Raw genomic sequence first — 27,641 nt, forward strand, 5'->3', positions numbered from 1 at the left:
ACTCATGTACTCCTGCACTCTCTCTCAAATAATAAATCTTAAAAAAAATAAATTTGGTGACTATACTTTCAAATGATTTTCTTTGTATACAGTCACACATAGAAGTATGTATTAACATAGAAGAGATGACACCGTACACGCTCTTCTGAGACTTTTTTTTTTTTTTTAGATTTTATTTATTTATTTGACAGAGAGAGAGACAGCCAGCGAGAGAGGGAACACAAGCAGGGGGAGTGGGAGGGGAAGAAGCAGGCTCCCAGCAGAGGAGCCTAATGCGGGGCTCGATCCCAGAATGCCCGGATCAGGCCCTGAGCTGAAGGCAGACGCTTAACGACTGAGCCACCCAGGCGCCTTCTGAGACTTGCATTTTATAATCAATGGTATATTATCCCCCAGCTCTTTTCCACATCAGTGTCCTGTCCTAAGTTTTGTAACCATAAAAGTTATTCTAGTGAATGTAACTAACATAATTACTTCCCTGCTCCCTACTGATTTGTTTCCAGCTGATTTTCATTTGCTTGTTTGTTTTTTGCTGCTATAGACAACACTATGTTGAGTATTTTTGCATTTGTGAAATTATTTATGGCAAATTCCTTTTTAAAAGTGTTGTTGGGGGGCGCCTGGGTGGCACAGTCATTAAGCGTCTGCCTTCGGCTCAGGGCGTGATCCCGGCGTTCTGGGATCGAGCCCCACATCAGGCTCCTCCGCTGGGAGCCTGCTTCTTCCTCTCCCACTCCCCCTGCTTGTGTTCCCTCTCTCGCTGGCTGTCTCTCTCTCTGTCACATAAATAAAATAAAATCTTTAAAAAAAAAAAGTGTTGTTGGAAAAAATATACTCATATTTTGTTTGATATACACTGAAAAACAGTCTTCCAGAAAGATGGTACTAATTTCAACTCCTATCAATAGTTGTCAATTCCCTAAACCATTCTGAACCCTGAGTTTTGTTCATGCTTACAAATTTTACCTAATAACAAGAATGAAAAAGAGGACAAGGAGAAGGAAGGGAAGAATGAAGGGGGGGTAAACAGAAGGGGGAATGAACCACGAGAGACTATGGATTCTGGGAAACAAACTGAGGGCTTCAGAGGGGAGGGAGGTGGGGGATTGGGATAGGCCGGTGATGGGTATTAAGGAGGGCATGTATTGCATGGTGCATTGGGTGTTATATGCAAATAATGAATCATGGAACGTTGCATCAAAAACTGGGGATGTACTGTATGGTGACTAATAAAACAAAATAAAAGTTATAAAGACCCCCCCCGCCAAAAAAAAAAAAAAAAAAGAAAAAGAGGACAGTGTTATGGAGTCTTAGACATTAAAAAGAGGATAGTCTGAATGACTTTCATTATTTTGAAAATGTAGATGAAATGGGCAAATTCCTAGAAAAAAGAAACTTGCCAAAACTTAGAAGAACTAGAATATCCGAACAGTCCTATATTAAATTAAATCTACATTTAAAAACCTTCCCACAAAGGAACTGCAGGCCTCAAAGGGATTCACCTATGTATACTACTCAATATTTAAAGAAGAAATAACACTAACCTTACACAAATTCTTCCAGGGAATAAAATTCTCCAATTTGTTTTTTTGGTTTTTTTTTTAAGATTTTATTTATTTATTTGACAGAGAGAGAGAGCACAAGCAGGGGGAGCAGCAGGCAGAGGGAAGGGGGAAAAGCAGACTCCCTGCTGAGCAGGGAGCCCAATGTAGGGCTCGATCCCAGGACCCTGGGACCATGACCTGAGCCGAAGGCAGGCGCCCAACCAACTGAGCCACCCAGGCGCCCCATCCAGTTTGTTTTTTGAGGCCAGCATAACCTTGATACCAAAACCTCACAAGGACATTGAAAGAAAAGAAAACACAGGCCAATCTCTTCTGGACATGTTGATAAAGTTACAGGCACTGTTAATACTACAGCGGTTTATTTCTAGGTATCTTCATAACTGAGAAAAATGCTCAATTTTAGTTAGGGGTCAGTGAATATAAAGAAGTATCATCTTTCGCTAACCACATTGCTAGACTCCCTGAATTCTATTCATGGGCTACTTGGGGATCTATGGATTCCAGGTTAAAAATCCCTTCACTGAAAAACCAGTGCTGGAGGCGGCCCAGGTGACTAGGGAACCAGAGCTCCAATCCAAATGTTGATCCCATCAGTTCAAAGCCTTAGTGAGGGCCTCTGCACGAGGGATGCCACAGGTCTTCAAACACTTTTTCAATTGATTTCTTTTAAGATGACTCCTTTTGATTTTGCATTTCACACATTTCTTTGTTCTCCTTCCAATATGATTTTACTTTGCTTAATATACAGGACTTGACTAAACATTTCAATTCCTTTATTCCTGAAATAAATTCCCATGATAACGGGGTAGAATTGGCAAATCAAGCAAATCATCCCTCTGATGGTACCCAAGCTATTTGACTACACATTTGTAAATAGAACACTTTAAACCAACACAGACTTTTGTGGCCAGCACTCTACACAGAGCCAACCTGACTCCAGACCAAGCATTCACAACACCCTTTGAAAGGTCACCTGAGAGAAACATAATAGGACTGGGGTGTGATCTGGCTCCAACCTGCGTATCTGGCACAGCCTGAGTTAGCACTGAGATCACCTGAACCCCCTCTGGAAAGCTCAATGACCAAGTTTTCTGGATATCTTCCTGAACACTCTCCCAATGGGAAAAGAACCAACTAAATTCAATTACTGCCTCTTTACCACTTCTTCTGAATTTATCTAAAGGAGGCGATAATTTTTAAAATTTATCTTAATACTCAACCAATGTCCAGAATTAACATGTTTAATTATGAAATACTTAAGAGAAGTACAAGGAATAAATGTAACAAATAACTATATGTTACACTACCCAACTACCCAGCTCTAGCACCTCTTAAAATCTTACTGTATTTGTTTCAAGAAAATAGTTCATAAAAAACAAAACATGCAGTATACACCTGAAGGTACTTATATAGCCTTCCCTGATTCCATCCCTGTCCTCCCTCCTGGGAAATACCCACCCACTATTGTGAATTTGTTCACCATTCCTAAGGATGTTCCTGCAGTTTTATAATATATGCATATATCCATACACTATAAACTATTTTTGCATGTTTTCACATTTATGTAAGGCATCACATTCTGTTACTATGGAACTTGCTTTTTTGTTCAATGTTACATTTTAAAATTTTAGCCATGTTAACAGGTGTGGCTCTAGTTTATTCCTTTTAATTGCCTTATATGATTTCACTGTTGGCTTCCTGGGGAACCTGGTTGTCTCAGTTGGTAGAGCATGCGACTCTTGATCTTAGGGTCAAGAGTTCAAGCCTCATGTTGGGCACAGAGCTTATTTAAAAAAAAAAATTAAAAGAATTGGCTTTCTTTTGTTTCTAGTAGTTTCTAGAAAATGAGCACCTCTTAAGGGAGAACAAGTACTGTTACGGTGATGCTGCTAAGTTGAATCACCAGCAGGTGGGGGCAGCCGTCTATTTCACTAGGATAGTTCTAAGGTGTACTTAAGCATTTTGCTCTGGCTGTGCAACAGCCAAGTCTGATTCTTTCGCCATACCAGAGCGCCTACAAGTCACTAAAATCTTTTGACACACTCCTTTCTGCCTAAAACAGTTCACATGGACTCTGTGGTTTGCCACTAAGAACTGTGACCAATACAATGAGATTCAAGCATCTTTAGGAGCCTTCTTAGCACTCTTTCCTTCCAAAAACACCTAAAAACTCCACTTTTATTTAATGACACACCTAGAAATAGTGTGTAAATGATAAGAGTGAAACCTATCACTTCCGGAATTCTAGAGATAAAAACTATTGGATTCTTGGCCTTTAACTTCTCTCATTTCTAACTGTTTACAGTACACAAGTGAATATGAAGAGGGGGAAGAGTTAATAGTAAGACTCAAAGAAACAGAATTTGTTATATAAATAACAGAGCATGAATTGTTAAGAAAATGTGGCCTGTCAACTTGGGTGAGCCCTAGAATTTATCCTGTTAAATATGCCACCTCTGGCAGAAGCAAAAAGAAGTATCTTTTGGAAAAATATGGTTGCTGTCTTTCAAGATGTAAATCTTTTGAGCTTATGGTATTCTCCAAATATTTCCTACATTTCCTTTTAACAGAGTCCACACACTAGGTTTAACTCCTGGTTCTACTATTTGGTAGGTCTGTATCTACATCCTATAAGCAAGTTGCTTAACCTCTCTGAGACTCTGTTTCCACAGATATAAAATACGGATTAAAATACCTACACCTAAAGGTTGTTGAAGGATTAAATGAGATATGCATGTAAAGTACTTGGCATATAGTAGGCATAAAATAAATAGTAGCTTCCATGGCACTTTTTATATCTTCTTCTTAGAGCACTATGCTTGAACACCTCAAATATATGGGCAGGCCTCATTCATCTGTGCATCCCAGGCACCTGGTATAGGTGAACAACGTATAACGAGTGCTCAATAAATGTTTCTAAATAAATGAATTAGAAATAATATGAATAATAACAAGAAGAAATGTTTATCAGACACTTATGTACTTTGATATGCACTATATATATAGATATATACACACATATATTACATTGTTTAATCCTCATAATAATCCTATGAGGTATTAGCTACTATAAGATCAAGGCTCAGAGAGATTAAGTAATTTGTCAAAGTTCACACAACTCATAATGATGGAGCTGGAATTCAAACCCAAGCCTATGCCTTTGAACGTTACACTCTATTTACCACATTCTGCTCAGGCAGCACAAGGAGGTGTCAAGAGAAAGTGATGCTTGAGCTGGACCTTAGAGGAGGACTAAGAATCCATCAGGCACATAAGGGAAAAGGCATCCCAGTAAGGTGAATCAGTACATGCACAATGGAGCAAAAAATGACAGCCTGCTGGGGCTCGGCAAGTAGCTCATTACAGTGTAGAAGAGGAGTCCCTGGACAGGAGACTGTAAAGGTGGTCTAGGGTCAGTCCACGAAGGGCTTTATAGGCTATGAAACATCATGTTCTTATCTTGGGGCCAATGGGGAATCAGAGAGAAACAGATTTAAGCAGGCAGTAGCATGAGCAGAGCTGTGCTTCAGAAATTTACCTCTAGTAGCCTCACAGAGGAAGAGCTGGAATGAAAGCCCAGATAGGAGGTAGACTACAGAAAAGGGTATTAGCCCTTTGCCCAAGCTTCCCCATCTCTGAGACTCTGATCATCTCCATACCATTTTCTAAATGACATCTTAACATCAGTCGCCAACACAACTGTGATCTCTAAACAAACTGGGTCACACGTCTTGGATGAGGACTTCTTTCTTGGGGAAGTTTCAGCTGTTTACTTACCTGGGGACAAAGGAAATGAAGCTACCCAGTGAATGAGCTGACTCTGCCCTTTTGTTTCAGGTAGTATAAGCACTTTTCCCTGACTCCACCACCCCAGACATCTGTGGACAGCCTACAAGGTATCCCTCACACCCTTCAGAGCCCAGGCCCTCTCTGCAGAGCTGGGGCTTCGGCACAGTTTTCTGTCCTAGTGCTATTCTACTCCTTTGTTCTCTTAGACTCCATCACGATAGTCACTATTTTTGTACTATTGTATAACTGTGGGAGACTATATTTTAAACTCAAATGCTTATTTATCTTATCTCGTACTTTTGTATTAGCTTTCTGCAGAAGGATACTCAAGATTAGAAGAAATTCTCAGCCCCAATTCTAAATCTGAAAAAAAGATATACCGTACAAAATCTGTTTGGGTAAGTTCCTAAAAAAAGACTGGAGGAAGTCATAGGTTTTGTCTTTCAGAGGCCCTCTCACTGCAAAATGCAGAGTAAATCTTCCCTGCCAGACTGTAAAATGTCTTGGTCTTTTCTTCTGCTTAAATTATGACCAAAAATTTACTTCTGAGGGAGGGCTGGTACTATATTAAGCTTAACACCACTTCACATTAAGGAGGTGATCAAAATTTAAGGAGAGTTCAGAATCCAGAAATAGACCCACATATATGTAGTCAATTGATTTTTAATAAAGGTTCAGAGGTAGTACAATAGAGAAAGGATGGTCTTTTCAATAAATGAGGCGGAAACAACTGCCACATTCATATGCAAACAAATAAATCTCAATTTCTGCTCTTCAGAAGACATCAACATCTCACACCCATGAGGGTAGCTGCTATCAAAAAGACCAAAAATAGCAAGCATTGGCAAGGATGTGAGAAATTTTGAATCCTTATATACCTGAAGGGAATTTAAAATGGTGTAGCTGCTATGGAATACAGTATAGCTGGTCCTGAAAAATTAAACACAGAATTACCATATGATGCGGAATTCCACTTTTGGATATGTACCCATTCACAATGACTAAAACGTGGAGGCAACCTAGTATGCACTGACACATGAATAATTAAGCAAAATGTGGTACGTTTTATATACTACATTTATATACCACAATATGTATCAGATATATACATATATATGTGCACTGTATATATATTATATATACAGTACATACACAATACAGTTGACCCCTGAAAAACATAGGTTTGAACTGTATGGGTTCACTTATATGTGAATTTTTTTTTACAGTACAGTACTGTAAATGTACTTTGTCTTCCTTATGATTTTCTCAATATTTTCTCTAGCCTACTTTATTGAAAGAATATAGTACATAATACATACAACATACAAAATATGTGCTAATTGTCTGTTCATGCTATCTGTAAGCCTTCCTGTCAATAGCAGGCTATTAGCAGTTGAAGTTGTTGTGGAGTCAAAAGTTAACATGTGGATTTTCAACCGCATCAGGAGGGCAGTGCCCTTAACCTCTGAATTATTCAAGGGTCAACTAACTGTATATACAATGGAATATTATTAAGCCTTAAAAAGGAAGGGAACTGTAACACATGCTATAACATAGATCAGTCTTCAGGGATTTACAGTAAGTGAAATAAGCCAGTCATAAAAAGACAAACACTGCCTGACTCCACTTACATGAGGTACCCAGGACAGTCAAAATCAGAGACAGAAAGTACAATGGTGGTTGCCAGAAGCTAGGCAGGGGGGGAATGCAGAGTTAGTGTTTAATGGGTACAGAGTTTCAGGGTTATAGGATGAAAAGAGTTCTGGAGATGGATGCACAACAGTGTGAATGTACTTAACACCACTGAACTGTACATTTACAAATGGTTAAGATGGTACATTTTATGTTGTGTGTATTTCACCACAGTTAAAAACTGGAAAATAAAAGACATTGCTAAGGGAATGAAAAGACAAACCAAAGACTGAGAGAAAATACTTGCCGAACATATTCAACAAAGAATGTGTACCCAGAATATATAAAGAACCTTCTAACTCGGTAAAAAGAAATCAAACAATCCATGGGGTGCCAGGGTGGCTCAGCTGGTTAAGCATTTAACTCTTAATTTTGGCTCAGGTCATGATCTCAGGGTCCTGGGATCGAGCCCTGCATGGAGCCCCATGTCAAGGTCTGCACTCAGAGGGGAGTCTGCTTGAGGTTTCTCTCTCTCCCTTTCCCCTTGCCCCTCCCTCTGCTTGCTCGCATGCTCTCTCTCTAATAAATAAATAAATCTTAAAAAAAAACCAAACAATCCAATTTTCTAAAACTGGGAAACAATTTGAACAGACAACTTAGCACAGAATTTATTTACATGGCACACAAGCACATAAAAAGACCTCAGCACTACCAGTTATTACGGAAATAAAAATTAAAATCATGACAAGATACCACCAGAAACCTACTACAATGGCTAAAATTAAAAACTGACAGTGCCAAGACTTATCCAAAAGAAAAGAGAAAGGACCCAGATTATTAAAATTATGAATGAAAAAGGAGAGGTCACGACGAGCACCATTGAAATTGGAAGGATTATTAGAAATTTTTATCAACAGCTATATGCCAATAAACTAAGCAATCTGGAAGAGATGGAATCCTTCCTGGAAACCTATAAACTACCAAGATTGAAACCGGAAGAAATTGATTCCTTAAACAGGCCAATTAATTATGAAGAAATTGAGTCAGTGATAAACAACCTTCCAAATAACAAAACTCCAGGCCCGGACGGTTTTCCTGGGGAATTCTACCAAACATTCAAAGAAGAAATAATACCTATTCTCCTAAAGCTATTTCAAAAAATAGAAACAGAAGGAAAGCTACCAAACTCATTTTATGAGGCCAATATTACCTTGATCCCCAAACCAGGCAAAGACCCCATCAAAAAGGAGAATTACAGACCGATTTCCCTAATGAATATGGACGCCAAAATCCTCAACAAGATACTTGCTAATAGAATCCAACAGTACATTAAAAGGATTATCCATCACGATCAAGTGGGATTCATACCTGGGATGCAAGCGTGGTTCAATATTCGCAAATCAATCAGCGTGATACATCATATCAACAAGAAAAGACTCAGGAACCATATGATCCTCTCAATCGATGCAGAAAAAGCATTTGACAAAATACAGCATCCTTTCCTGATTAAAACCCTTCAGAGTGTAGGAATAGAAGGTACATTTCTCAATCTCATAAAAGCCATCTATGAAAAGCCTACTGCAAATATTATTCTCAATGGGGAAAAGCTGGAAGCCTTTCCCTTAAGATCAGGAACACGACAAGGATGCCCACTCTCGCCACTATTATTCAACATAGTACTAGAAGTCCTTGCAACAGCAATCAGACGACAAAAAGGGATCAAAGGTATTCAAATTGGCAAAGAAGAAGTCAAAATGTCTCTCTTTGCAGATGACATGATACTCTATATGGAAAACCCAAAAGAAGCCACTCCCAAACTATTAGAAGTTATAGAGCAATTCAGTAACGTGGCAGGATACAAAATAAATGCTCAGAAATCAGTTGCATTTCTATACACGAATAACGAGACCGAAGAAAGAGAAATTAGGGAATCCATCCCATTTACAATAGCACCAAAAACCATACGTTACCTTGGAATTAACTTAACCAGAGACGTAAAGGACCTATATTCTAGAAACTATAAATCACTCTTGAAAGACATTGAGGAAGACATAAAAAGATGGAAAGATACTCCATGCTCATGGATCGGAAGAATTAACATAGTTAAAATGTCCATGCTACCCAGAGCAATCTACACTTTCAATGCTATCCCGATCAAAATACCAAGGACATTTTTCAAAGAACTGGAACAAACAGTCCTTAAATTTGTATGGAAACAGAAAAGGCCCCGAATCTCCAAGGAACTGTTGAAAAGGAAAAACAAAGCTGGGGGCATCACAATGCCGGATTTCGAGCTGTACTACAAAGCTGTGATCACAAAGACAGCATGGTACTGGCACAAAAACAGACACATAGACCAGTGGAACAGAATAGAGAGCCCAGAAATGGACCCTCGGCTCTTTGGGCAACTAATATTTGATAAAGCAGGAAAAAACATCCGGTGGGAAAAAGACAGTCTCTTCAATAAATGGTGCTGGGAAAATTGGACAGCTACATGCAAGAGAATGAAACTTGACCACTATCTCACACCATACACAAAAATAAACTCCAAATGGATGAAAGACCTCGATGTGAGACAGGAATCCATCAAAATTCTGGAGGAGAACATAGGCAACAACCTCTACAACATCGGCCAAAGCAACCTTTTTCATGACACATCCCCAAAGGCAAGAGAAACAAAAGATAAAATGAACTTATGGGACTTCATCAAGATTAAAAGTTTCTGCACATCCAAGGAAACAGTCAGAAAAACTAAGAGGCAGCCCACGGAATGGGAGAAGATATTTGCAAATGACACTACAGATAAAGGACTGGTATCCAAGATCTACAAAGAACTTCTCAAACTCAATACACGAGAAACAAATAAACAAAAAATGGGCAGAAGATATGAACAGACACTTTTCCAATGAAGACATACAAATGGCTAACAGACACATGAAAAAATGTTCAAAATCATTAGCCATCAAGGAAATTCAAATCAAAACCACACTGAGATACCACCTTACGCCAGTTAGAATGGCAAAAATAGACAAGGCAAGAAACAGCAATTGTTGGAGAGGATGTGGAGAAAGGGGATCCCTCCTACATTGTTGGTGGGAATGCAAGTTGGTACAGCCACTCTGGAAAACAGTGTGGAGGTCCCTTAAAAAGTTAAAAATTGAGCTACCCTATGATCCAGCCATTGCACTACTGGGTATTTACCCCAAAGATACAGACGTAGTGAAGAGAAGGGCCATATGCACCCCAATGTTTATAGCAGCAATGTCCACAATAGCTAAATTGTGGAAGGAGCCGAGATGCCCTTCAACAGATGACTGGATTAAGAAGTTGTGGTCCATATATACAATGGAATATTACTCAGCTATCAGAAAGAACGAGTTCTCAACATTTGCTACAACATGGACAGCACTGGAGGAGATAATGCTAAGTGAAATAAGTCAAGCAGAGAAAGACAGCTATCATATGATTTCTCTCATCTATGGAACATAAGAACTAGGATGATCGGTAGGGGAAGAAAGGGATAAAGAAAGGGGGGGTAATCAGAAGGGGGAATGAAACATGAGAGACTATGGACTATGAGAAACAAACTGAGGACTTCAGAGGGGAGGGGGGTGGGGGAATGGGATAGGCTGGTGATGGGTAGTAAGGAGGGCACGTATTGCATGGTGCACTGGGTGTTATACACAACTAATGAATCATCGAGCCTTACATTGGAAACCGGGGATGTACTGTATGGTGACTAACAATATAATAAAAAATCATTAAAAAAAAATAATAAAAAAAAATAAAAACTGACAGTGCCAAGTACCAACAAGGATGAGAGCAACTGGAATTGTCAAACACTGCTGATGGAAATGCAAAATGGTACCACCACTATGAAAAATAATTTGTCAGTTGTTTTTTTTTTTATAAAGTGACACATACACTTTTAAACTGTGGTACTTCCACACAAGTGAATACTACCCAATAATAAATGCAAACAAACCATGGATACATGTAACCATCTGAATGAATTTCAAAAGCATTGGGTTAAATGAAAGAGGCCAAACTCTAAAGGCTACATACTGTATATGTAGTTATACATTTACATATGTCATTTAGTATATGTCATTCTAGAAAAGACAAAAAACAATAGGGGAGAGAACAGATCATTGTCAGGAGCTGGGTGTAGAGGGAGGATAGGTGCAATGGGGCACTGGGAATATTTTGAGACTGATGTTAATATTCTCAGCCTTGACTGTGGAGGTGGTTATACAGCTGCCCGAGTGTGTCAACACTCAGAAATTTGTAAGCTTGGGTTACACCAAAAAGAGTGATTTTTATTGTATGCAAATTTACCTCGATATAAAAGCAAACTTAAAAAAATTCAAAAAGAAGTCAGGCCTTGGGCAGTGATACAGGGTATACAGTGGAGTAGAAAAGTTAATGCTCGCTAATAACTGTTTCAACTGATCTAACAGAGGTAAGCTCCTCAAACTGCACACTTGTTTGATGACTGCTATGAACTGTATTTGTTCTAACCAAAACCAAAATGAACGTGTTGAGCTGTTCCCTCAAAAAGAGGAAGGAAAGTACGGCTCTGACTGAAGTCTATGGAGATAAGGTCAATGGTTGTTGACTTGAACAGAAGTGAGCCAAATCCTTTGGACAAATTTAATGATATGCTAAGCATGAAAGCTGAATCTTGATCAGAATGCAGGAGCTATTCTACATAATGTACAGTGCAGTGTACATTCTTCTTGGAACACTGACTTCTCTCTGGCACTGAAAGGCTACATTTCATTCAAGCCGTGTTGACAAGGTGGCGCAGTTTGTTCTTCAAGATCCCCTGAAACATTTAAAGCTTAGGCTAAATACTAATTATGAAAAATAAGTGGTAAACATCAAATGTTAAGCCACTGCTCTTCAGTTTTTATAGTGCTTTAAGTATCAGGATTTTAAAACATTTTGGCAAATAGCCTTAATACGAATCATAATTACAAAGAAACCTTTCAGTTTTTAACTTGAAGCAGCTACTCAGAATCAAAATGAGCTATTACTTAGGTGATTACATAATCCTCAGCATCCATAAAGACCACTGTTTATTATGCCCTGGCTTCAGAGAACTATGCCACTAGTGTTTTCAGTCCTGATCCCAAATACAAAAATGTCCACATCCCAACCCAGTGCTACAAACAGTTCCTAAGCCTTTGCTCCATCATATGATGTCATTTCAGAGCCACAAAGGCAAATATTTGCTTAATTTTATTTTAAATATAGCACTGAATATGTATCCTCACTTTTTTGAAAATAGGAAAATGTATGTTAAAAAGATTAAAGAGAAGAAAACTATTTAAAGAAAGTAAATTTTAAAAAGAAAGGCAGGTCATTAAAAATACTAAACGTTAAACATCTGATAAATCAAGATTTAAGATCTGGAAAGTAAGGTTGAAGGTATATATCATGCCTTTAATATTACTCAAGAGATTCCTTACATTCCCTGACCTTGGCACCATACGTTACTGACAAAGCAAGTGAAAAAAAATCATATATTAAAAAATATATATATATTTAAATCTAGAATCATTGGTGGCCAGAGTGTTTCCTGACTTCTGCCAGTTCCTGGCTGAAAAGACCCAGTGAACCCACTGGCCCCGTCATGTATCCCACTTCCTCTACCCTCAACATTACTAAAAGGGAAAAAGGTGTTTACCTCGCTTCTGGGTATATATCCAAAGGAAACAAAATCACTATCTCAAAGAGACATCTGCCCCCACCCCCATGTTGATTGCAGCATTATTCACAATAGCCAAGACATGGAAACAACCCAAGTGTCCATCGATAGAGGAACGGATAAAGATGTGGTGTGTGTCTATATGGTGGAATGTTATGCAGCTATAAAAAAGAAGGAAATCTGCCCTTTGTAACAACATGGATGGACTTCGAGGGCATTATGCTAAGTAAAATAAGTCAGACAAAGATAAATACTATATGATCTCACTCATATGAGGAATCCAAAAAAACCAAATTCATAGAAAAAGCAATCAGATTTGTGGTTGCCAGAGGCAGGGAGTCAAGGAGGGGGACTGGGTGAAGGTGATCATAGGTACAAATTTGTAAACTCCCAGTTACAAGATAAATAAGCACTGGGGATGTAACATACAACATGATGACTATAGTTAACGCTGTTGTATGGTATATTTCAAAGTTGCTAAGAGAGTAAATCCTAAAAGCTCTTATAAGGGAAAAAAAAGGGAAGTTTTTCTGTTTTGTAATTATACAAGGTGAAGGATGTAACCTAAGCTTATTGTAGTAATCATTTTACAGTATGTATGTACATAAGTCATCATGCTATATAACTTAAGCTTAAAGAGCGCTGGATGGCAATAAAACTGGAAGACAGACAAGTAGGTAAGTAAATACATACATACATACCTACTTCAGAATTAAACTCGAGGCTCTGTGGACCCTTCTGAAAACCCAGTCCTCCCATTCCAAATGGGGTTACTTTCCAACAGTCAAGTGCAGTTTGAGCAAGTTTCTGAAGCCCTAAAACCTCCTTCCAGAGCAGCCCAGACTGAAAGCAGGCTTTTCCGGTCACTGGCCAGCAAGCCATGTCCAGGGGGTCATGAGTGCTAAGTCCAGAGATAAGCTCCTTTGTGTTTAACCATGAAAACATTTCTATTTACTTAAATTGATGCTTTCTTGCTTGAGAAATAAAATCAAAGATATGAGTTTAAACATGCTTGCCAATCAAATGGAATATTAGATTAAAAATACATTTAAATCAAAATATTATGAACTCTGATTTAAAATTCTGGTGTTAAGACCAAAGCTTATGAATGCATCTTTTTAAGATTATTTAAACAACAGTTGTCACTGAAGCCCTACTGATCTAGCCTCGATTTCACACTGAATTTATTATCATGTCTCTTTTTAGGGGACAATCAAGATTCTCAAAGCACTAACTCACTTTGACTTTGACATTACACAGTGTTGAAATAAACCTTTAAAAAAAACTTTCCAACTCCAGTCTTCCTTACAATACTAATTTGGATCAGTCTAAAAGCTAATCAGGGGTCTTCTGCTTCCAGGTACAGGAGTAGACATATTTCTTCTTATTCTTTCCACTAAATATAACTAAAAACCCTGGACACTGTTTATAAAGTAAACATAAGAAGACTCTGAACGGTGGAAAGAAGATAGAGCAGCTAGGGACTTTGAGACCTGAAATGACATTGCAGTGATCTCTAGGGCTTCTTTTTCTCTCTAATAGCCCAGACTTAGCTGAAGAAGCTGGATAAAGTGAACACTAACAGTTGCAGGCAAGAGTTCCCTCAAAAGACTATTCTTTATAGCCAAAGGACCAGAAAAGGGATAGTCTAGCAAGACAGAAAACTTTCAGACAATAACTGCTCTACTGTAGCCAAATACCTCCCCCCCCCCCTCCCACACACACATGCATTGTAGTCCCAACCTCACCCATGCCAGCAAAATCTGATGGGTACCTAGAATTCCACCCTCATCAGAGTGTAAGGAGGCTGGGGTAGTGTCAGAGAAGGCCAAGTAGGGGGCAGGAACTTTCATCCCTAACAACTGATAAAGAACCTCCCCATCTCCCAGAGATGTCAGTGGAGACCATGTGGCCAGCTTGGACTTCCATCCCAACCTAGCAATAATGAAATACTCCTCTTCTCCCACTGGAGTGGTGTCAGAGGAGGCACAGGAAGAGTCAGGGCTTTCCCATCACCCCGTGCTAATAAGACCACTCCCACTACAGTTCAACAGAGACCATGCAGGAGCTGAAACTCCCTCCCTGTCCAGCAGTGTGTCAAAAGAGGCCAAGGAGAGATCCTGGGCTTCTACATCTATTTAGCATATTAAGGTAGTGCTCTCCCTTCTCTGCTGGAGCAGTTCAAAGAAAACCAAATAAAACAGAAGGTTGAAATAAGATCCAGAGTCTCATAACAAAGAAAGAAACTGTCCAGGTTTCAATTGCAATTAGCTTATTAGACCAAGACCCAGAAATTTTCAAACTGAATGAAAAAGGACAATCAATAGATGCCAACACCAAGATGATAGAGACGTTATACTTATCTGACAAAGATTTTAGAGCAACTATGATAAAAACAATTAGGAACACTTTAAAGCAAATGAGGAAAATAGAAAGCCTCAGGAAAGAAACAGAAAGCCTCAGGAGAGAAATACAAGATATAAAGAAAAACTAAATGGAAGATTTAGAACTAAAAGATACAAAAATTAAAATAAAAATCTCAGTGGATGGGAGATATTTAGCAGCATGGAGGGAACTAGGAACAAATCAATGAACTTGAAGACAGGACAACAGAAATTATCCAATCTGAATTAATAGAAAAGAAAAAAGAGTAGTTAGTATTGACAAACCCATGGACTATAGCAAAGGATTTAATATTTGTGTCATCAGAGTCCCAGAAGGAGAAGAGAAACGACAATGCTGAAAAAGTATTTCAGGAAATAATGGCTGAAAACTTCCCAAATTTGGCAAGAGACGCTCTCTACAAATTCAAGAAGCTGAACTAATTCCAAACAGGATAAACCCCAAGAAATCCACACCAAGACATATCATAACTAAACTTCTGAAAACTAGAGATGGTACAGCCACTTTGGAAGACAGTTTGGCAGTTTCTTACAAAACTAAAAATATTCTTAGTATGGCACTCCTTGCTATTTATCCAAAGGAGTTGAAAACTTGTGTCTCCAGGAAAACCTGCACCCAGATGTTTATAGCAGCTTTATTCGTAACTGCTAAAACTTGGAAGCAACTGAGATGTCCTTTAGTAGGCAAATGGAAAAACTATGGTGCATCTATAGAATGGAATATTATTTTACACTAGAAAGAAATGAGCCATGAAAAGACATGGAGGAAGCTTAAATGCGTATTACCAAGTTAAAGAAGCCAATCTGAAAAAGCTACATACATACTGTATGATTCCAACTATGTAACATTCTGGAAAAGGCAAAACTATGGAAACAGTAAAAAGATCAGTGGTTGCCAGGGGTTGCAGGGAGGGAGGAATGAATAAATAGAACACAGAGGATTTTTAGAGCAGTGAAACTATTCTGTATGATACTCAAATGGTAGATACAGGACACTACCCATTTGTCAAAACCCATAAAATGTAAGACACCAAGAGTGAGCCATAATGTAAACTGTGGGCTTGGGGGGATAACAATGTGTCAATGCAGGTTCATAGACTGTAGTAAATGTACCACTCTGATGCAGGATACTGACAGTGGGGGGAGGTTGTGCATGTGTGGGGTCAGCATTATATGGGAACTCTAAATTTCTACTCAGTTTTGCTGTGAACCTGAAATTGCTCTAAAAAAATAAAGTCCATTTTTAAAAAAATACATTGAACTGAATAAAAGTGAAAATGTAACATCAGAATTTGTGGGACATTGCAAAAGTAGTGTTAAGAGAAAAATTTGTAGCACTAAATGCATGCATTAGAAAAGAAGAAAAGTCTCAAATCAATAATCTAAAGCTCTCCTCCAAGAACCAAGAAAAAGAGCAAAATAAACCCAAATCGAGCAGAAGGAAGGAAATAATAAAGAAAACAACAGAAATTGTTGAAGTTGAAGGCATAAAAGCAACAGAGAAAATTAATGAATCAAAGAGCTGGGTCACTGAAAAGATCAAGAAAAATGAGAAACTTGTAGCAAGAACGACAAAAATTACCAATAACAGGAATGAAACGGAGTTTATCACTTCAAATGCTGCAGGCATCAAACAGGTAATATGGGAATAATACTATGAACAACTCCACACATAAATTTGACAAGTTATATGAAATGGATTAAATCTTGAAGAAAAAAGTACCTATAACTTAGCCAATATGAGAGAGATAATTTGAATAGCTCTAGAACTATTAAGGAAATTGAATTTGTAGTTAAAAACTCCCCCCAAAAGAAATCTCCAGGCCCAGATGATTTCACTGGAGAATTAACACCTATTCTGCATAATCTCTTCCAGAAAAAAAAAGGAGAGAGATCACTTCCCAATTTATTTTGTGAAGCTGATACCAAACCAGATTAAAGGCAACGCAAAAAAAGAAGCTGTATCACTCATGAATACAGATGTAAAAAGTCTTAACAAATAGAATTCATCAACATATAAAAAGAACTATATACCTCATAAAACCATGAGGTGTATTGTAGGGATGCAAGGCTGGTTCGATATTCAAAAATAAATCAATATAATCTACCACATTAGCAGACTAAAGACAAAAACTCACATGATCATGTCAGTTGATGCACAAAAAGCACATGACAAAATAACATCTATTTTTGATTAAAGCTTTCAGAAAAATAAGAAATACAGAGAAACTTCCTCAACCTGATAAAGATTTTCTACAAAAAAACCTACAGCTGACATTATACTTAATGGTAAAAGACTGAATGGTTTCCCACTGGGAACAAGGCAAGGTTGTCCAATCTCCCCACTATTGTTCAACACACTTCTGGAAGTTCTAGTGAGTGCAATAAAGCAAGAAAAAGAAATAAAAAGTTCACAAATCAGAAATGAAGGCATATAAATGTTCTTATTTGATGATATGTCCATCTATGTAAAAAACTGCAAGAAATCTACAAAGCCTCTTACAACTAATATGTGAACTCAGCAAGGTCACAGGATATAAGACAAACATATAAAAACCAAGTATACTTCTACATACTAGCACTGAATACTTGGACCAAAATTAAAAGTACAGTATAATCACTTAAAAAGAGAGAGAGAGGGGTGCCTGGGTGGCTCAGTCAGTTAAGCTTCTGCCTTCAGCTCAGGTCATGATCTCTGGGTCCTGCGATCGAGTCCTGCATTGGGCTCCTTGTTCAGTGGGGAGTCTGCTTCTCCCTCTCCCACTGCCCCCCCCCCCCCGTCTCGTGGTCTCCTTTGCTCGCTCTCTCTCAAATGAATAAATAAAATCTTTTAAAGAGAGAGAGAGAGAGAAACATTTAAATGTAAATCTAACTAAACATCAACAGGACTTACATGCTGAAAACTACACAACCCTGACGAAAGAATCAAAGAATATCTATATCAATAAACATAATGTGCTCATGGACTGGAAGACTCAACATCATGAAGACGTCAGTTCTCCCCAAATTTATACACAGGTCTAATATAATTCCTACAAAAATCTCAACAACACTTTTTGTAGATATAGACAAGATTATTGTAAAATGCATATAGATAAAAACAGAACTAGAACAGCTAAAACAATTTTTTGAAAAAGAACAAAATTAGTCTATCCTATTTCAAGACTTAATACATAGCTATGGTACTCAAGACTGCATGGTATGGATAGAGGTAGAGACACAGAGATCAGTGGAACAAAATAAAGAACCCAGAAAGAGACCTACACAAATATGCAGAACGGATTTCTGACAGAGATGCAAAAGAAATTCAAAAGAGGAAGGACAGCCTTTCCAACAAATGTGGCTAAAGCAATGAGACAGCCAGAGGCAAAAACAAAACAAAAAACAAAACAAAACTGAACTTAAATTTCTCACTTTATAAAAAAAAGTAACTCAGAATGAATTTTTTGTTATGCAAGTAATGTACCTATCAGTGAAAATTCTTGTAAATGTTTCTTTGATCACATATGAGGACATCTTCCCAGGAGAAAAACCCAGAAGTAAAACTGAATATTTGAAGGTATGGACAATATTGTTGACTGGTTGAACCAATACCTGTTCCCGCCCATTTCTAATCAGCTCCTGCCTCCCATAACAAAGGCTGGAAAAGCAAGAAACTCACTTTGCTTGCAGCTAGGGTTGGCCATGTGACCCAGTTCTAGCTAAGAAAACACCAGAAAAGTTTGCTGAGCAGTCCCTAGGAATGTTTTTGCTTTCCAGGTAAAAGGGATAGACATGACTGGCACTGTCCCTTTTTCCTGCCCTGAAGGTGGCTGTGGTGTTTGGAGGGGTGGCAGCCATGTTACACCATTGAAGGAAAGCCTAGAGAATCACTGTGATGTCAGTCCTGCTATCAGTGAGTTGCTGAACCAACGCCATCAGGAGCTTACCTCCAGACTATTTGTTACGTGAGAATAAACTCCTATTGGTTTAAGCCATAGTATAAGGCTGGTTTTCTTTTACTTGCAGCCAAATGGGTTCCTAAACAATTCAGTACTAACATGCTCTCTAAAAAGTCTGTGCTTATTTTATTCTCTAACAGAAGTCTGTAAGTGTCCATTTCCCATAACTTTTATTTACTTTGAATGTTGTCATTTAAATGTTTAACCAAGCTGATGCAAGCAACTACTTCACGTGAGGAACAGCATCATTTCACACATTTATTGAACAGATTTCCTCTTCCATGACTTCCTTGTTCATATCTCCCTTGTCCACTTTTCTACTGTATTGTTTAGCTTTTTCTTATTGATTTGTAAGAGTAAATTTCTAGACAGCAAAGCAATTGAACTCACAGGGAAATCTGCCTCTGCATCTTTATACTATTGACCAAATCAAAAACAGCTAAGAAATAAATCTTCCCTGACAGGCCAGGCTGACAGTGACAATCATGACAGTCATCTCCAAGTAGTGCACCACCACGTGGCAATGTGTCAAGAAGTAATTCAACTCGTGCAAAAACACCATAGCCCATGTTTACTAGTACTTTTTTTTTTTAACAAATCAACACCTAAGGAAAGGTTTATGGAATAGTGGCACACCAGACAAGAGTCCTTAACATACATCATCTCATTGAACCCTAATATCAAATCCAAGTGAGCAGCATTTTTATTTGTTTCACAGAATAAATGCTGAAAGTAAACTTTTAAAACCAATAGTTTGTTTTCTACCACAAAAACTTCAACATTCCAGGCCCCATAAATAAAAACAAAATGATTGTTTACCTAAAATTAAAATTATGTAAAATATATTGTGCCTATCTAAACAGATCAGTGTGCTTAAGCTAGAAACACTGCTAAACCTGTTTAGTGGATTAGGAATCTTAAGAAGTTGTTCCAAAGTTTGGCAATGAAGTTTATTGCCACATTGTCACTGACCATTTTTTTTCCATTTCTTTAAAGTGAAAAGCTGAATTGAGCACTATTTTAATGCTTCAGCAAGACTACTATAGCTCTCCATTCCACCCCAGAGCAGCAAGTATTCGCCTCATCAGTTAACAATCAGCCGACCTGACACTAGAAAACAAACAAAATAAGCTGTTAAAGATAATAAAAGATCATCATGAAAAGCAATGTAAACAGGTTGAGGAGAACAAGCACCATCCTTGAGTATTTGTACATGATTGGATTTTGGCTCAACTGACTCTACTTTAAAAAGCCTAGCAGCTAGAGGGAAAGAGAAAGTTGGGGAGGATCCTGCTCCAGGACTCAGATTGGGGGCAGCAGGAGGGCTGAGGCCCTGACAAATACTTCCCTGCTTTATGCCACACCTCTCCTCACAAGAGCTGTGGATTCTCTCTCTGGCAAAGCATCACACAAAGCACTCAATCCAGAGCGGGTGAGGCATAGATAATCAAACCACCTTCATGCCTCCCACTAAACCTTCCCCGAGAGGACACACCCAGCCCAGAGCTTGCAGGCCAGGGCCCCAAGAACTGACAGCCCCCAATGGCAAGAACCTATGTGTTGCCCACTTGAGGCCCAGGGAGACATAAGAGATTCACCTGAAGCACCCTCTTTGCATAATTTTTCAGCCAGTTTGAAAGGCACAGAAAAATGCCTGGGGGAGTTTGATTTCTAATTCTACATAAAAGAAAACAAGTCTGCAGATACATAATGTTTATGGTCTACAAACGTGCAAATGGGTTGATAAATTCCCAATCTGAGGGTACCTCTGGTGGTTTCTTCCATTTTCCGATGGGTTTGCCCAGTGGTCCCTGCTGGAAAGAGACAGGGGCTTGTTTTCTCCCACCCCATCCCCTCTTCCTCAGAAGGGCTGCACACCTCACCTCACTGGCACAGCAAGGGTGATAACACATGGAAAGAAATCTGATTCTTTCCCAAAGTTGGCTGTGGCCAGGCAAGGCTGGGTGAGGGAAGGGTGTCCTGGTGGGCTGCTCCTGACATCAATAGAGATGTTTGGGGGGGGGGGGGGGCGCACAGCAGGAAGAGAGGGAGGCAGGGCTTTAGTAACCAAAACAGACCAAGCCAGATTCCTTGGCCCTTCAAAACCTCAGGACAACTCACTAGAGGGACACTAAGCAGGGCATATGAGAAAGAGGGACGCCAAGTCTCAGAGAGGGGCAGAGACACAAAGAAAAAGAGCCAGAAGGAAAGGGAAGACGGTCATGGGGTCAAATGTGCTAAAACCAAACCAGGCATTGCAGCACAGAGGGAAGGGACACACCTGGCACCCTAAGGGCTCTCTGAGTGCCCGTTAGAGGCAGGCCCTAAAAAGGCCCAGGGAGAACCAGACTTTGCTGGCACTTCCGACAGGCTGGTGTCACTGAGACAGCACAGTCGAAAAAGGGGGGGATGGCTTAGGCACTGCCCATCCCCCCCTTCCCCCAGCACTTGCACCACCACCACTTGCACCAGCACTTGCACACAGCCTCAATGGTGCACACCTACGACACAGACAGGCACAGCGCCTCCATGTGTATGAGTACACAAACACATACACCCTTCCCGTCCATGGACACAACTTATTCAACCTCCCAGCTGGATGGTGTAGGCACGCAATACACACACGTGAACTCCGCCAGGAGGGAACACACATATAACCCTTCTGCAGGCTCACGCTCATACAGACACACACATACCTACTCCACAACGTCTTAGTCAGCTACATACAAAACCTCCACATAAGGCACATACAAAAACTCATGGCCTGGAAGGAAAACATGCACAGTCTCTGTGGTAGGTGCACACACACCCTTACAATCTCAGTTGGCGTGTGCACACACACGTAAGTGCACACACACGTAAGTTCACACTCAGAATCCGCCAGGCACATATACACACTCACAACCTGTCAGGTGCACAGCACACTCAGCACCTCTCTGGTGGGTGCACACCCCCTTACCACCTCAGTCTCATGCACACACAAAACCTACCAGAGCACACGCACTCATGGCCTGCCAGCAACACACACACACACACACACACACACACACTCACAACTTCTCCGTCAGCGGAGCGCAAACCCAAACTCGCAGCTGCTCAGGGTCACCGCCACACGCTCACAGCCTGGCCCGGGGCGCACCCCCACACCCACGCACCCTCCGGAGCGGGCGCACCCCTCCCCCAGGCCCGTGCGGGCGCGCGGCGCCCAACTCCGGCGGCGGCGCGGGGAGTGCGCCCGCCCCCCGCCCGCGGCCGCCCGCCCGCGCCCCCGCTCACCTTTCTCGCCGGCGCCCCGCGCGCGGCCCTCGTCCTCCTTGGGGTTGGTCACCTGGGTGATGATGGCCGGGCCGTCCATGGGTGCGCGGCGTGGCGGCCGCCCGCCGGCCCGGCCCCCCGCAAGCCAGGCGCGCGGGGGCGCGGCGCGGGGGGCGCGCGGGGCCGCGGGCCGGGGGGGGCGCTCGCCGCCGCCGCCTGGGCGCGCCCGCCGCCCGGCCCCGCGCTCAGGGAGAGGCGGCCCGGGCCCGCGCCCCAGCTCCCGCCGCCGCCGCCGCTGGGCTGGAGCGGCCGCCGCCTCGTCACCATGAACCCCGGAGCCGCGCCCGGGAGAGCCGCGCACAGGGAGGCGGAGCGGGAGGCCGGGCGCCGCGGGAAGCGGGAGCGGCCGAGGGGGAAGGAGCGAGCTCCGAGCGAGGGCGGGAGGGCGGGCGGGAAGGAGGGAGGGAGCGAGGGAAAGAAGGAGGGCGGGCGGGTGGGTGTGTCCCGGCCGGGGGACCGGCCTCCGCCGCCGCCACCGCCGCCGCCGGCGCTGCCCGCCGGCCCCGGGGGGGAGAGGGGTGCGGGGTGAGACGGAGGGGTGAGTGGAGGGCAGGAGAAGCGTGCGAGTGGGTGTGTGTGGGGGGGATCTTGGGCAGACGAGTGGGGTGCAGGGCTTGCGGTGCAGGAGATCCAGAGGGGTTCTGGCCGTAGATGCGAGGGGCACGGGGGTATGGGGGAGAGGTGTGGGGAGGAGTCTGGCAGACGGGGTGAAGGGCGTGGGGGGCTAAGCCGGGGCCCGCGGGTGCGCGGGTGAGGTTCAGAGAGGTGTGCGCTGTGGGGTCCCACGGCCGAGGAGGGTTCGCTCGGCTGCGGGAGCGAGGTTGGCCCTGCGGAGGGATGTTCACCGGGAGAAGGCCGGAGGAGGAACTTAGCAGGGGGGGAGGGGGTCCCGTGAGGATGCCTTGGGGGAGATGCTGGGTGAGGGACGTCCGGGTGCGGGGACCGAGGAGTCTGGGACAAGGGCGCGGAGGGCAGCGGTGTGGAGGTAGAGGCTGCTAAAGAGTGGTTCCGCCGAGGGGTCCCAGGCGCTGGTGTGAGGAAGAACCCGGGGCCGTGTGGGGCGGCGGAGGGGTGCCAGAGTGGGAAGAATCCTAGAGAGCCCTGGAGTGAGCAAGAGTCAGGAGGGGGCGTCTGTGATCGGGGCTGGGAGCTCCGGGCGTGGGGTGCCGGCGGAACCGTCAACCACATTGGGCCTGAGAACCTGCGAGCCAGGCGGCGGGTCCTCGAGGACCAACCTCCTGGCATGTGGGGGTGTCGGCGTCGAGGGGGGCCCGGACAATGGGCATTTCCGGGTGCTCTGTAAAAAGGGGGGTGGGGGAAGCCGGTCGAGGGCTGAAGAAAGGAAGGGGCCCGTGGCGGGCCGAGCTGGGCAGGGACTGTGCTTCTGAAGAACAGCCAGCCACTGTCAGGCCTGGAGCGGCGGCCAGAGCGCATGCATGACGGGAAAGTGCCCGCTCAGCCTCGGAGGGTCGGAGCACTTTCGCGCCCGCGCCTTCACGTTCCAACTTGGAAGCCACACAGACTGCCTTGTAAGCCAGGGGGCGGGGCATTGCCGCAGGGAGGCGGGTCCGAGGGCGGAGCGGAAACGCTCGCGCGCGCTCTCCACCAATCAGGCAGATTGGGGAGGGCCCGCGGAGCGTGACGTAACAGGCAAGGCTGAGTGGGCGGACTGCGGCGTACGGTACCTTACCCGGCCGGGTTGCGCGCGCACTTCAGGCCTTGTAGGCACATCCAGCCCTATAGTGACTTGGAAGAGGTGACTCTGGTAGGTACTTTCTCGTTCCTCCACATGTCCTGAAGTCCGGAGCTGGTTATAGCCAGGACGCATGCTCACTGGGGGAAGCGAACCTCTCCAAAGTTTTAAAGTACATTCCGGGAAAAGCCCTCTGGCCAGGTGCAGTCCGCAGACCTCACCGGTCTCTGCACCAGTGGAGCCCAGTGAGGGCCCTGGTGTGGGAGACAGCCCTGGGACAAGGTTCCTGTGGCCAGACAGGTGAGAAAGCACTTCAGGGGAGCTGCTCTAAAAGGTAGTTGGGCAAGCTCCACAGGCCCCAAAATCCAAGATCTCAAGTGACATGCTGGCTCTGTGCGTGTGGGTGGTTCCTGGTGCCAGTTGCCTCGGTGTGTGCTCATGCTTGAGTATCTGCTCTTCTAACGGCACGTTTGGGACTCCAGTGGATTGCCTGGGGTAACCGAGACATGAAGACTGAAGTGAAGTGCCCTTTCAGTTAGAAAGGCAAGCCCTAGAGTTTGTAGCCCAGGCTCTAGGACATGCCCTGCCTAACCCTCCCAAGTACAGACCAGATTAGGGCCCCATGGCATCCAGGACTACACTTGTCCCTACTTCTAACGTTCTTCACATTTGTTATGAGGGCATGGCTGGCGCAGGGCCTGGTGAATTTAAATGTTTTCTGAATTCAGCTTTTTAAAAACTGCAGAATTATAAGGGGTCAGAGGGATCTTCCAGAGAAAGCTGGGCAGGGAGACATGGTTCTCCTACAGTTCTTAGTATATAACCACACAGATCAGTACTCTTGCTGCCTGGTTGATGCAGCATCCCATTAGCCGGGGCACAGTGATGGGAGCATTTGGACTCACCGATCACCACATGCTTGAGGCCTTGATACATTCTGGGTGGGGGGCTTCCAGAGGTTCTGCTCACTTAGTTGAGGCTGGGAAGGAGCTCAAAACTCAGAGGTACAAGGCCAAAGAACATGATTTTCATACACAGAACCTGTCCTGTCTGGCCTTTCCTGGAAGAATGAGTCCCCAGGACCCTCCAGTAACAAATTGTCTTACCTGCATCCTTCACTGTCCCCAGCTTCCTCCTGAGATCACCTCTAAAAAGAGAGAAAGGAGGAAAAAAAAAAAACTACTTTACCCAAGCCTTTGTCTCAAGCTCAAGTGAGAAAACAGCTTGCTATCTTTTAAGTCCTTCTTATCTCCATATTTTGTTCATTTAAAATTTCAACTTATTATTTATTTCGTAAATATTCATAGAAATCAAAGAGAAACATCACCCACAGCCCTATCACCATCCTCAATCTATCTTTCTCCATTTCTCCTTGTCCTTGCCAATATGTTGACATAATTTTATGTAGCTATAAAAATATGGTTAAGGGGCACCTGGGTGGTTCAGTCCATTAAGTGTCTGCCTTCAGCCCAGGTCATGATCCCAGGGTCCTGGGGTGGAAACCCCACATCCAGCTCCCTGCTCAGTGGGAGCCTGCTTCTCCCTTTCTCTCTGCCCATCCCCTCTGCTCATGCTCTCTCTCTCTCTCTGTCAAGTAAATAAATAAAATCTTAATATATATCATGGTTAAAACTTTGGGTGAGTGTTTTTCCATGTGGAGACGTAATCATTTGTAACTACCATAATAAATGATTGCATAATACCTCACTAAATGAGTCTTAGATAAGGTAGTATCTTGGTTTGACAGATGAAGGAAAGTTTCAAGAATTGCTATTGGTTCAACTGATTAGTCATGAGAAGATAATACATTTATCTCAGTCTTTACAGCATATCAAGATGGATGAAATAATTATAAAAAATACAGAAATAAGTATAACAAAACAAAGTAAATGCTTTTTAAATGTCGGATGGGAAAATTACAAAGAAATACAGATACTACAAAGGATAAGATTGATACATTTGGCTATATTTGTTCTTTCAACAAACATTTATTGAGTACCCACTATATGTGTTAGGTTCTATTCTAGACAGGATCTCAGAGTTGTCTGAAGTGAGGTTTAAGGAACCGGGTTGTCATACTCTCACCTGTCCGTTGAAGCTATGGGCTTTCCCTGTGAGTCGGGGGGCTTCAAGCCCCCAGGCACATTGGGCTCTCAGGGAATGGGAACAAAACAGTCCCAGTGACCTGAGGACAGGTACCAGCCACTGGAGGCCAAAGCACATCAAGTCCCAGAGAGGGATGCCCAGAAACAGTAAAAGAGATTGAAGGGGTCTGAACAGAGTACCCAAATGTTGTTTGAGTCACAATTCCCAAACTATTATCATGTAGTGTCCTTGTACCATGTGTGCTATTTAATGTTTTTCTTTAAATTTTAATTTTTATTTAAATAGAAAATTAGTGGACATTTTTTTAAAGAGATAAATGGAGAAGGTGGGAAGAATCACAACCCTGAAAAGGAAGAGCTGCACAGAGTGAGGGGGTAGAGACCGGGATACGAAGGGCAGGCGGACGTGGCCCTAGAGCTGGCAAGCCTGGCCCCACAAGGCCAAGGACAGGAGCAGGAAGGAAGTTGGAGAGTGTTAGTGAGGGCAGCCTGGCCTGGAGTTTCTGGGGTGGAGCTCCAATGTGGGAGGGGACGTCAGACCAGAAGGTGGGGGATGGGGTGAGAATGCTCATGGGGTGTGGGAAAGGCTGCCCTTGACAAAGGGTCACTGGGTATAGAATGGGCAACTGGTGAGGAGGCAGTGCAGAATGAGTGTCCCAGGTAGAGGAAACAGCAGCATGATTTCAGGCTTAGAGGCCAAGGGGAGCAAGCTCTGGGAGAAGTCCACAGTGGTTGGAGTTGAAGGATCTGGTGATATGTAGGCCTCACGTCAAACAGAGCCTTTTAACTCAGGAAAGTATTGGGGATTTCTCCACTGTGGGGTCTGGAGGAATGACATATTCAGATGTGTTTAGAAAGTTCCTACTGACGAGCAGATTGGGTCAGAGGCAGTGCAAGCAGCAGGGAAACTCATGGAAGATACTGCATTAATCCAGAGAGATATGGTGATGCTCTCTGGACTTGCCATCCCCAGGCTGGCCAGCCCTGCTCTCCATCTTTGAATCTCCGCCCTCCAGGCTCTGTCCTTGGTCAGCCTTCTCTCCTCTCTGTGGGCATCTCGATCTCGAGTTTGTGTCTGCTACTTAGTTTCTACCTCAGTGCCAGCTTTTCTGGTCTTTCTCTGATTCTAGCTGCATGTGCCTCTGACTCAGGACAGCAAGTCTTACGGGGAAAGGAGTGGAAGTAGAATCTGGGCAGAGATTCCTGGGGGTCAGTCAAGTGGATACAAACCCAAGCCCACCCACAAGTCTTTCCCTTGGGGTCACCTTGGGACCTAGATGAGTTTCCTCTGGGTAGCAGCAATTCTCTTCCACAGAGGACCAGGCCCAGAGTTGTATCAGCTCCAAAAAAGGCCTGCTGTAGCTCAGCAGGACCGGCCACACCCACAGAGATCATGTATTCTCCAGGTCTGTATCTGGGTGCCTTCGGCATGCCTGGCTTGGGCCAAATGCAGTAGACATAGTGCCATCAAGGGGCTCATAGCTTA

At 42.9% G+C, this 27,641-nt stretch overlaps 1 protein-coding gene across 9 annotated transcripts in view; it reads right to left on the reverse strand.

Annotated features, from left to right (window-relative positions):
• The window catches only part of CTDSPL (CTD small phosphatase like), a 116,019-nt gene extending 93,562 nt beyond the window's left edge, over positions 1-22,457 (reverse strand). The window contains exon 1 of one of the 9 annotated variants that reach the window (XM_057316116.1): positions 22,319-22,457. In XM_057316116.1, the coding sequence (XP_057172099.1) occupies positions 22,319-22,397 (79 nt within the window). In that variant the 5' untranslated portion in view covers positions 22,398-22,457. Of the gene's footprint in view, positions 1-13,400; positions 15,085-22,318 lie in introns of those variants that run through there. The other 8 variants (XM_026496721.4, XM_026496720.4, XM_048216142.2 and 5 more) reach the window with 8 other exon arrangements.
• Positions 22,458-27,641: the final 5,184 nt, after the last annotated feature.

Source organism: Ursus arctos, unplaced genomic scaffold (genome assembly GCF_023065955.2).
Source record: "Ursus arctos isolate Adak ecotype North America unplaced genomic scaffold, UrsArc2.0 scaffold_20, whole genome shotgun sequence".
In the NCBI taxonomy this organism is placed as follows: domain Eukaryota; kingdom Metazoa; phylum Chordata; class Mammalia; order Carnivora; family Ursidae; genus Ursus; species Ursus arctos.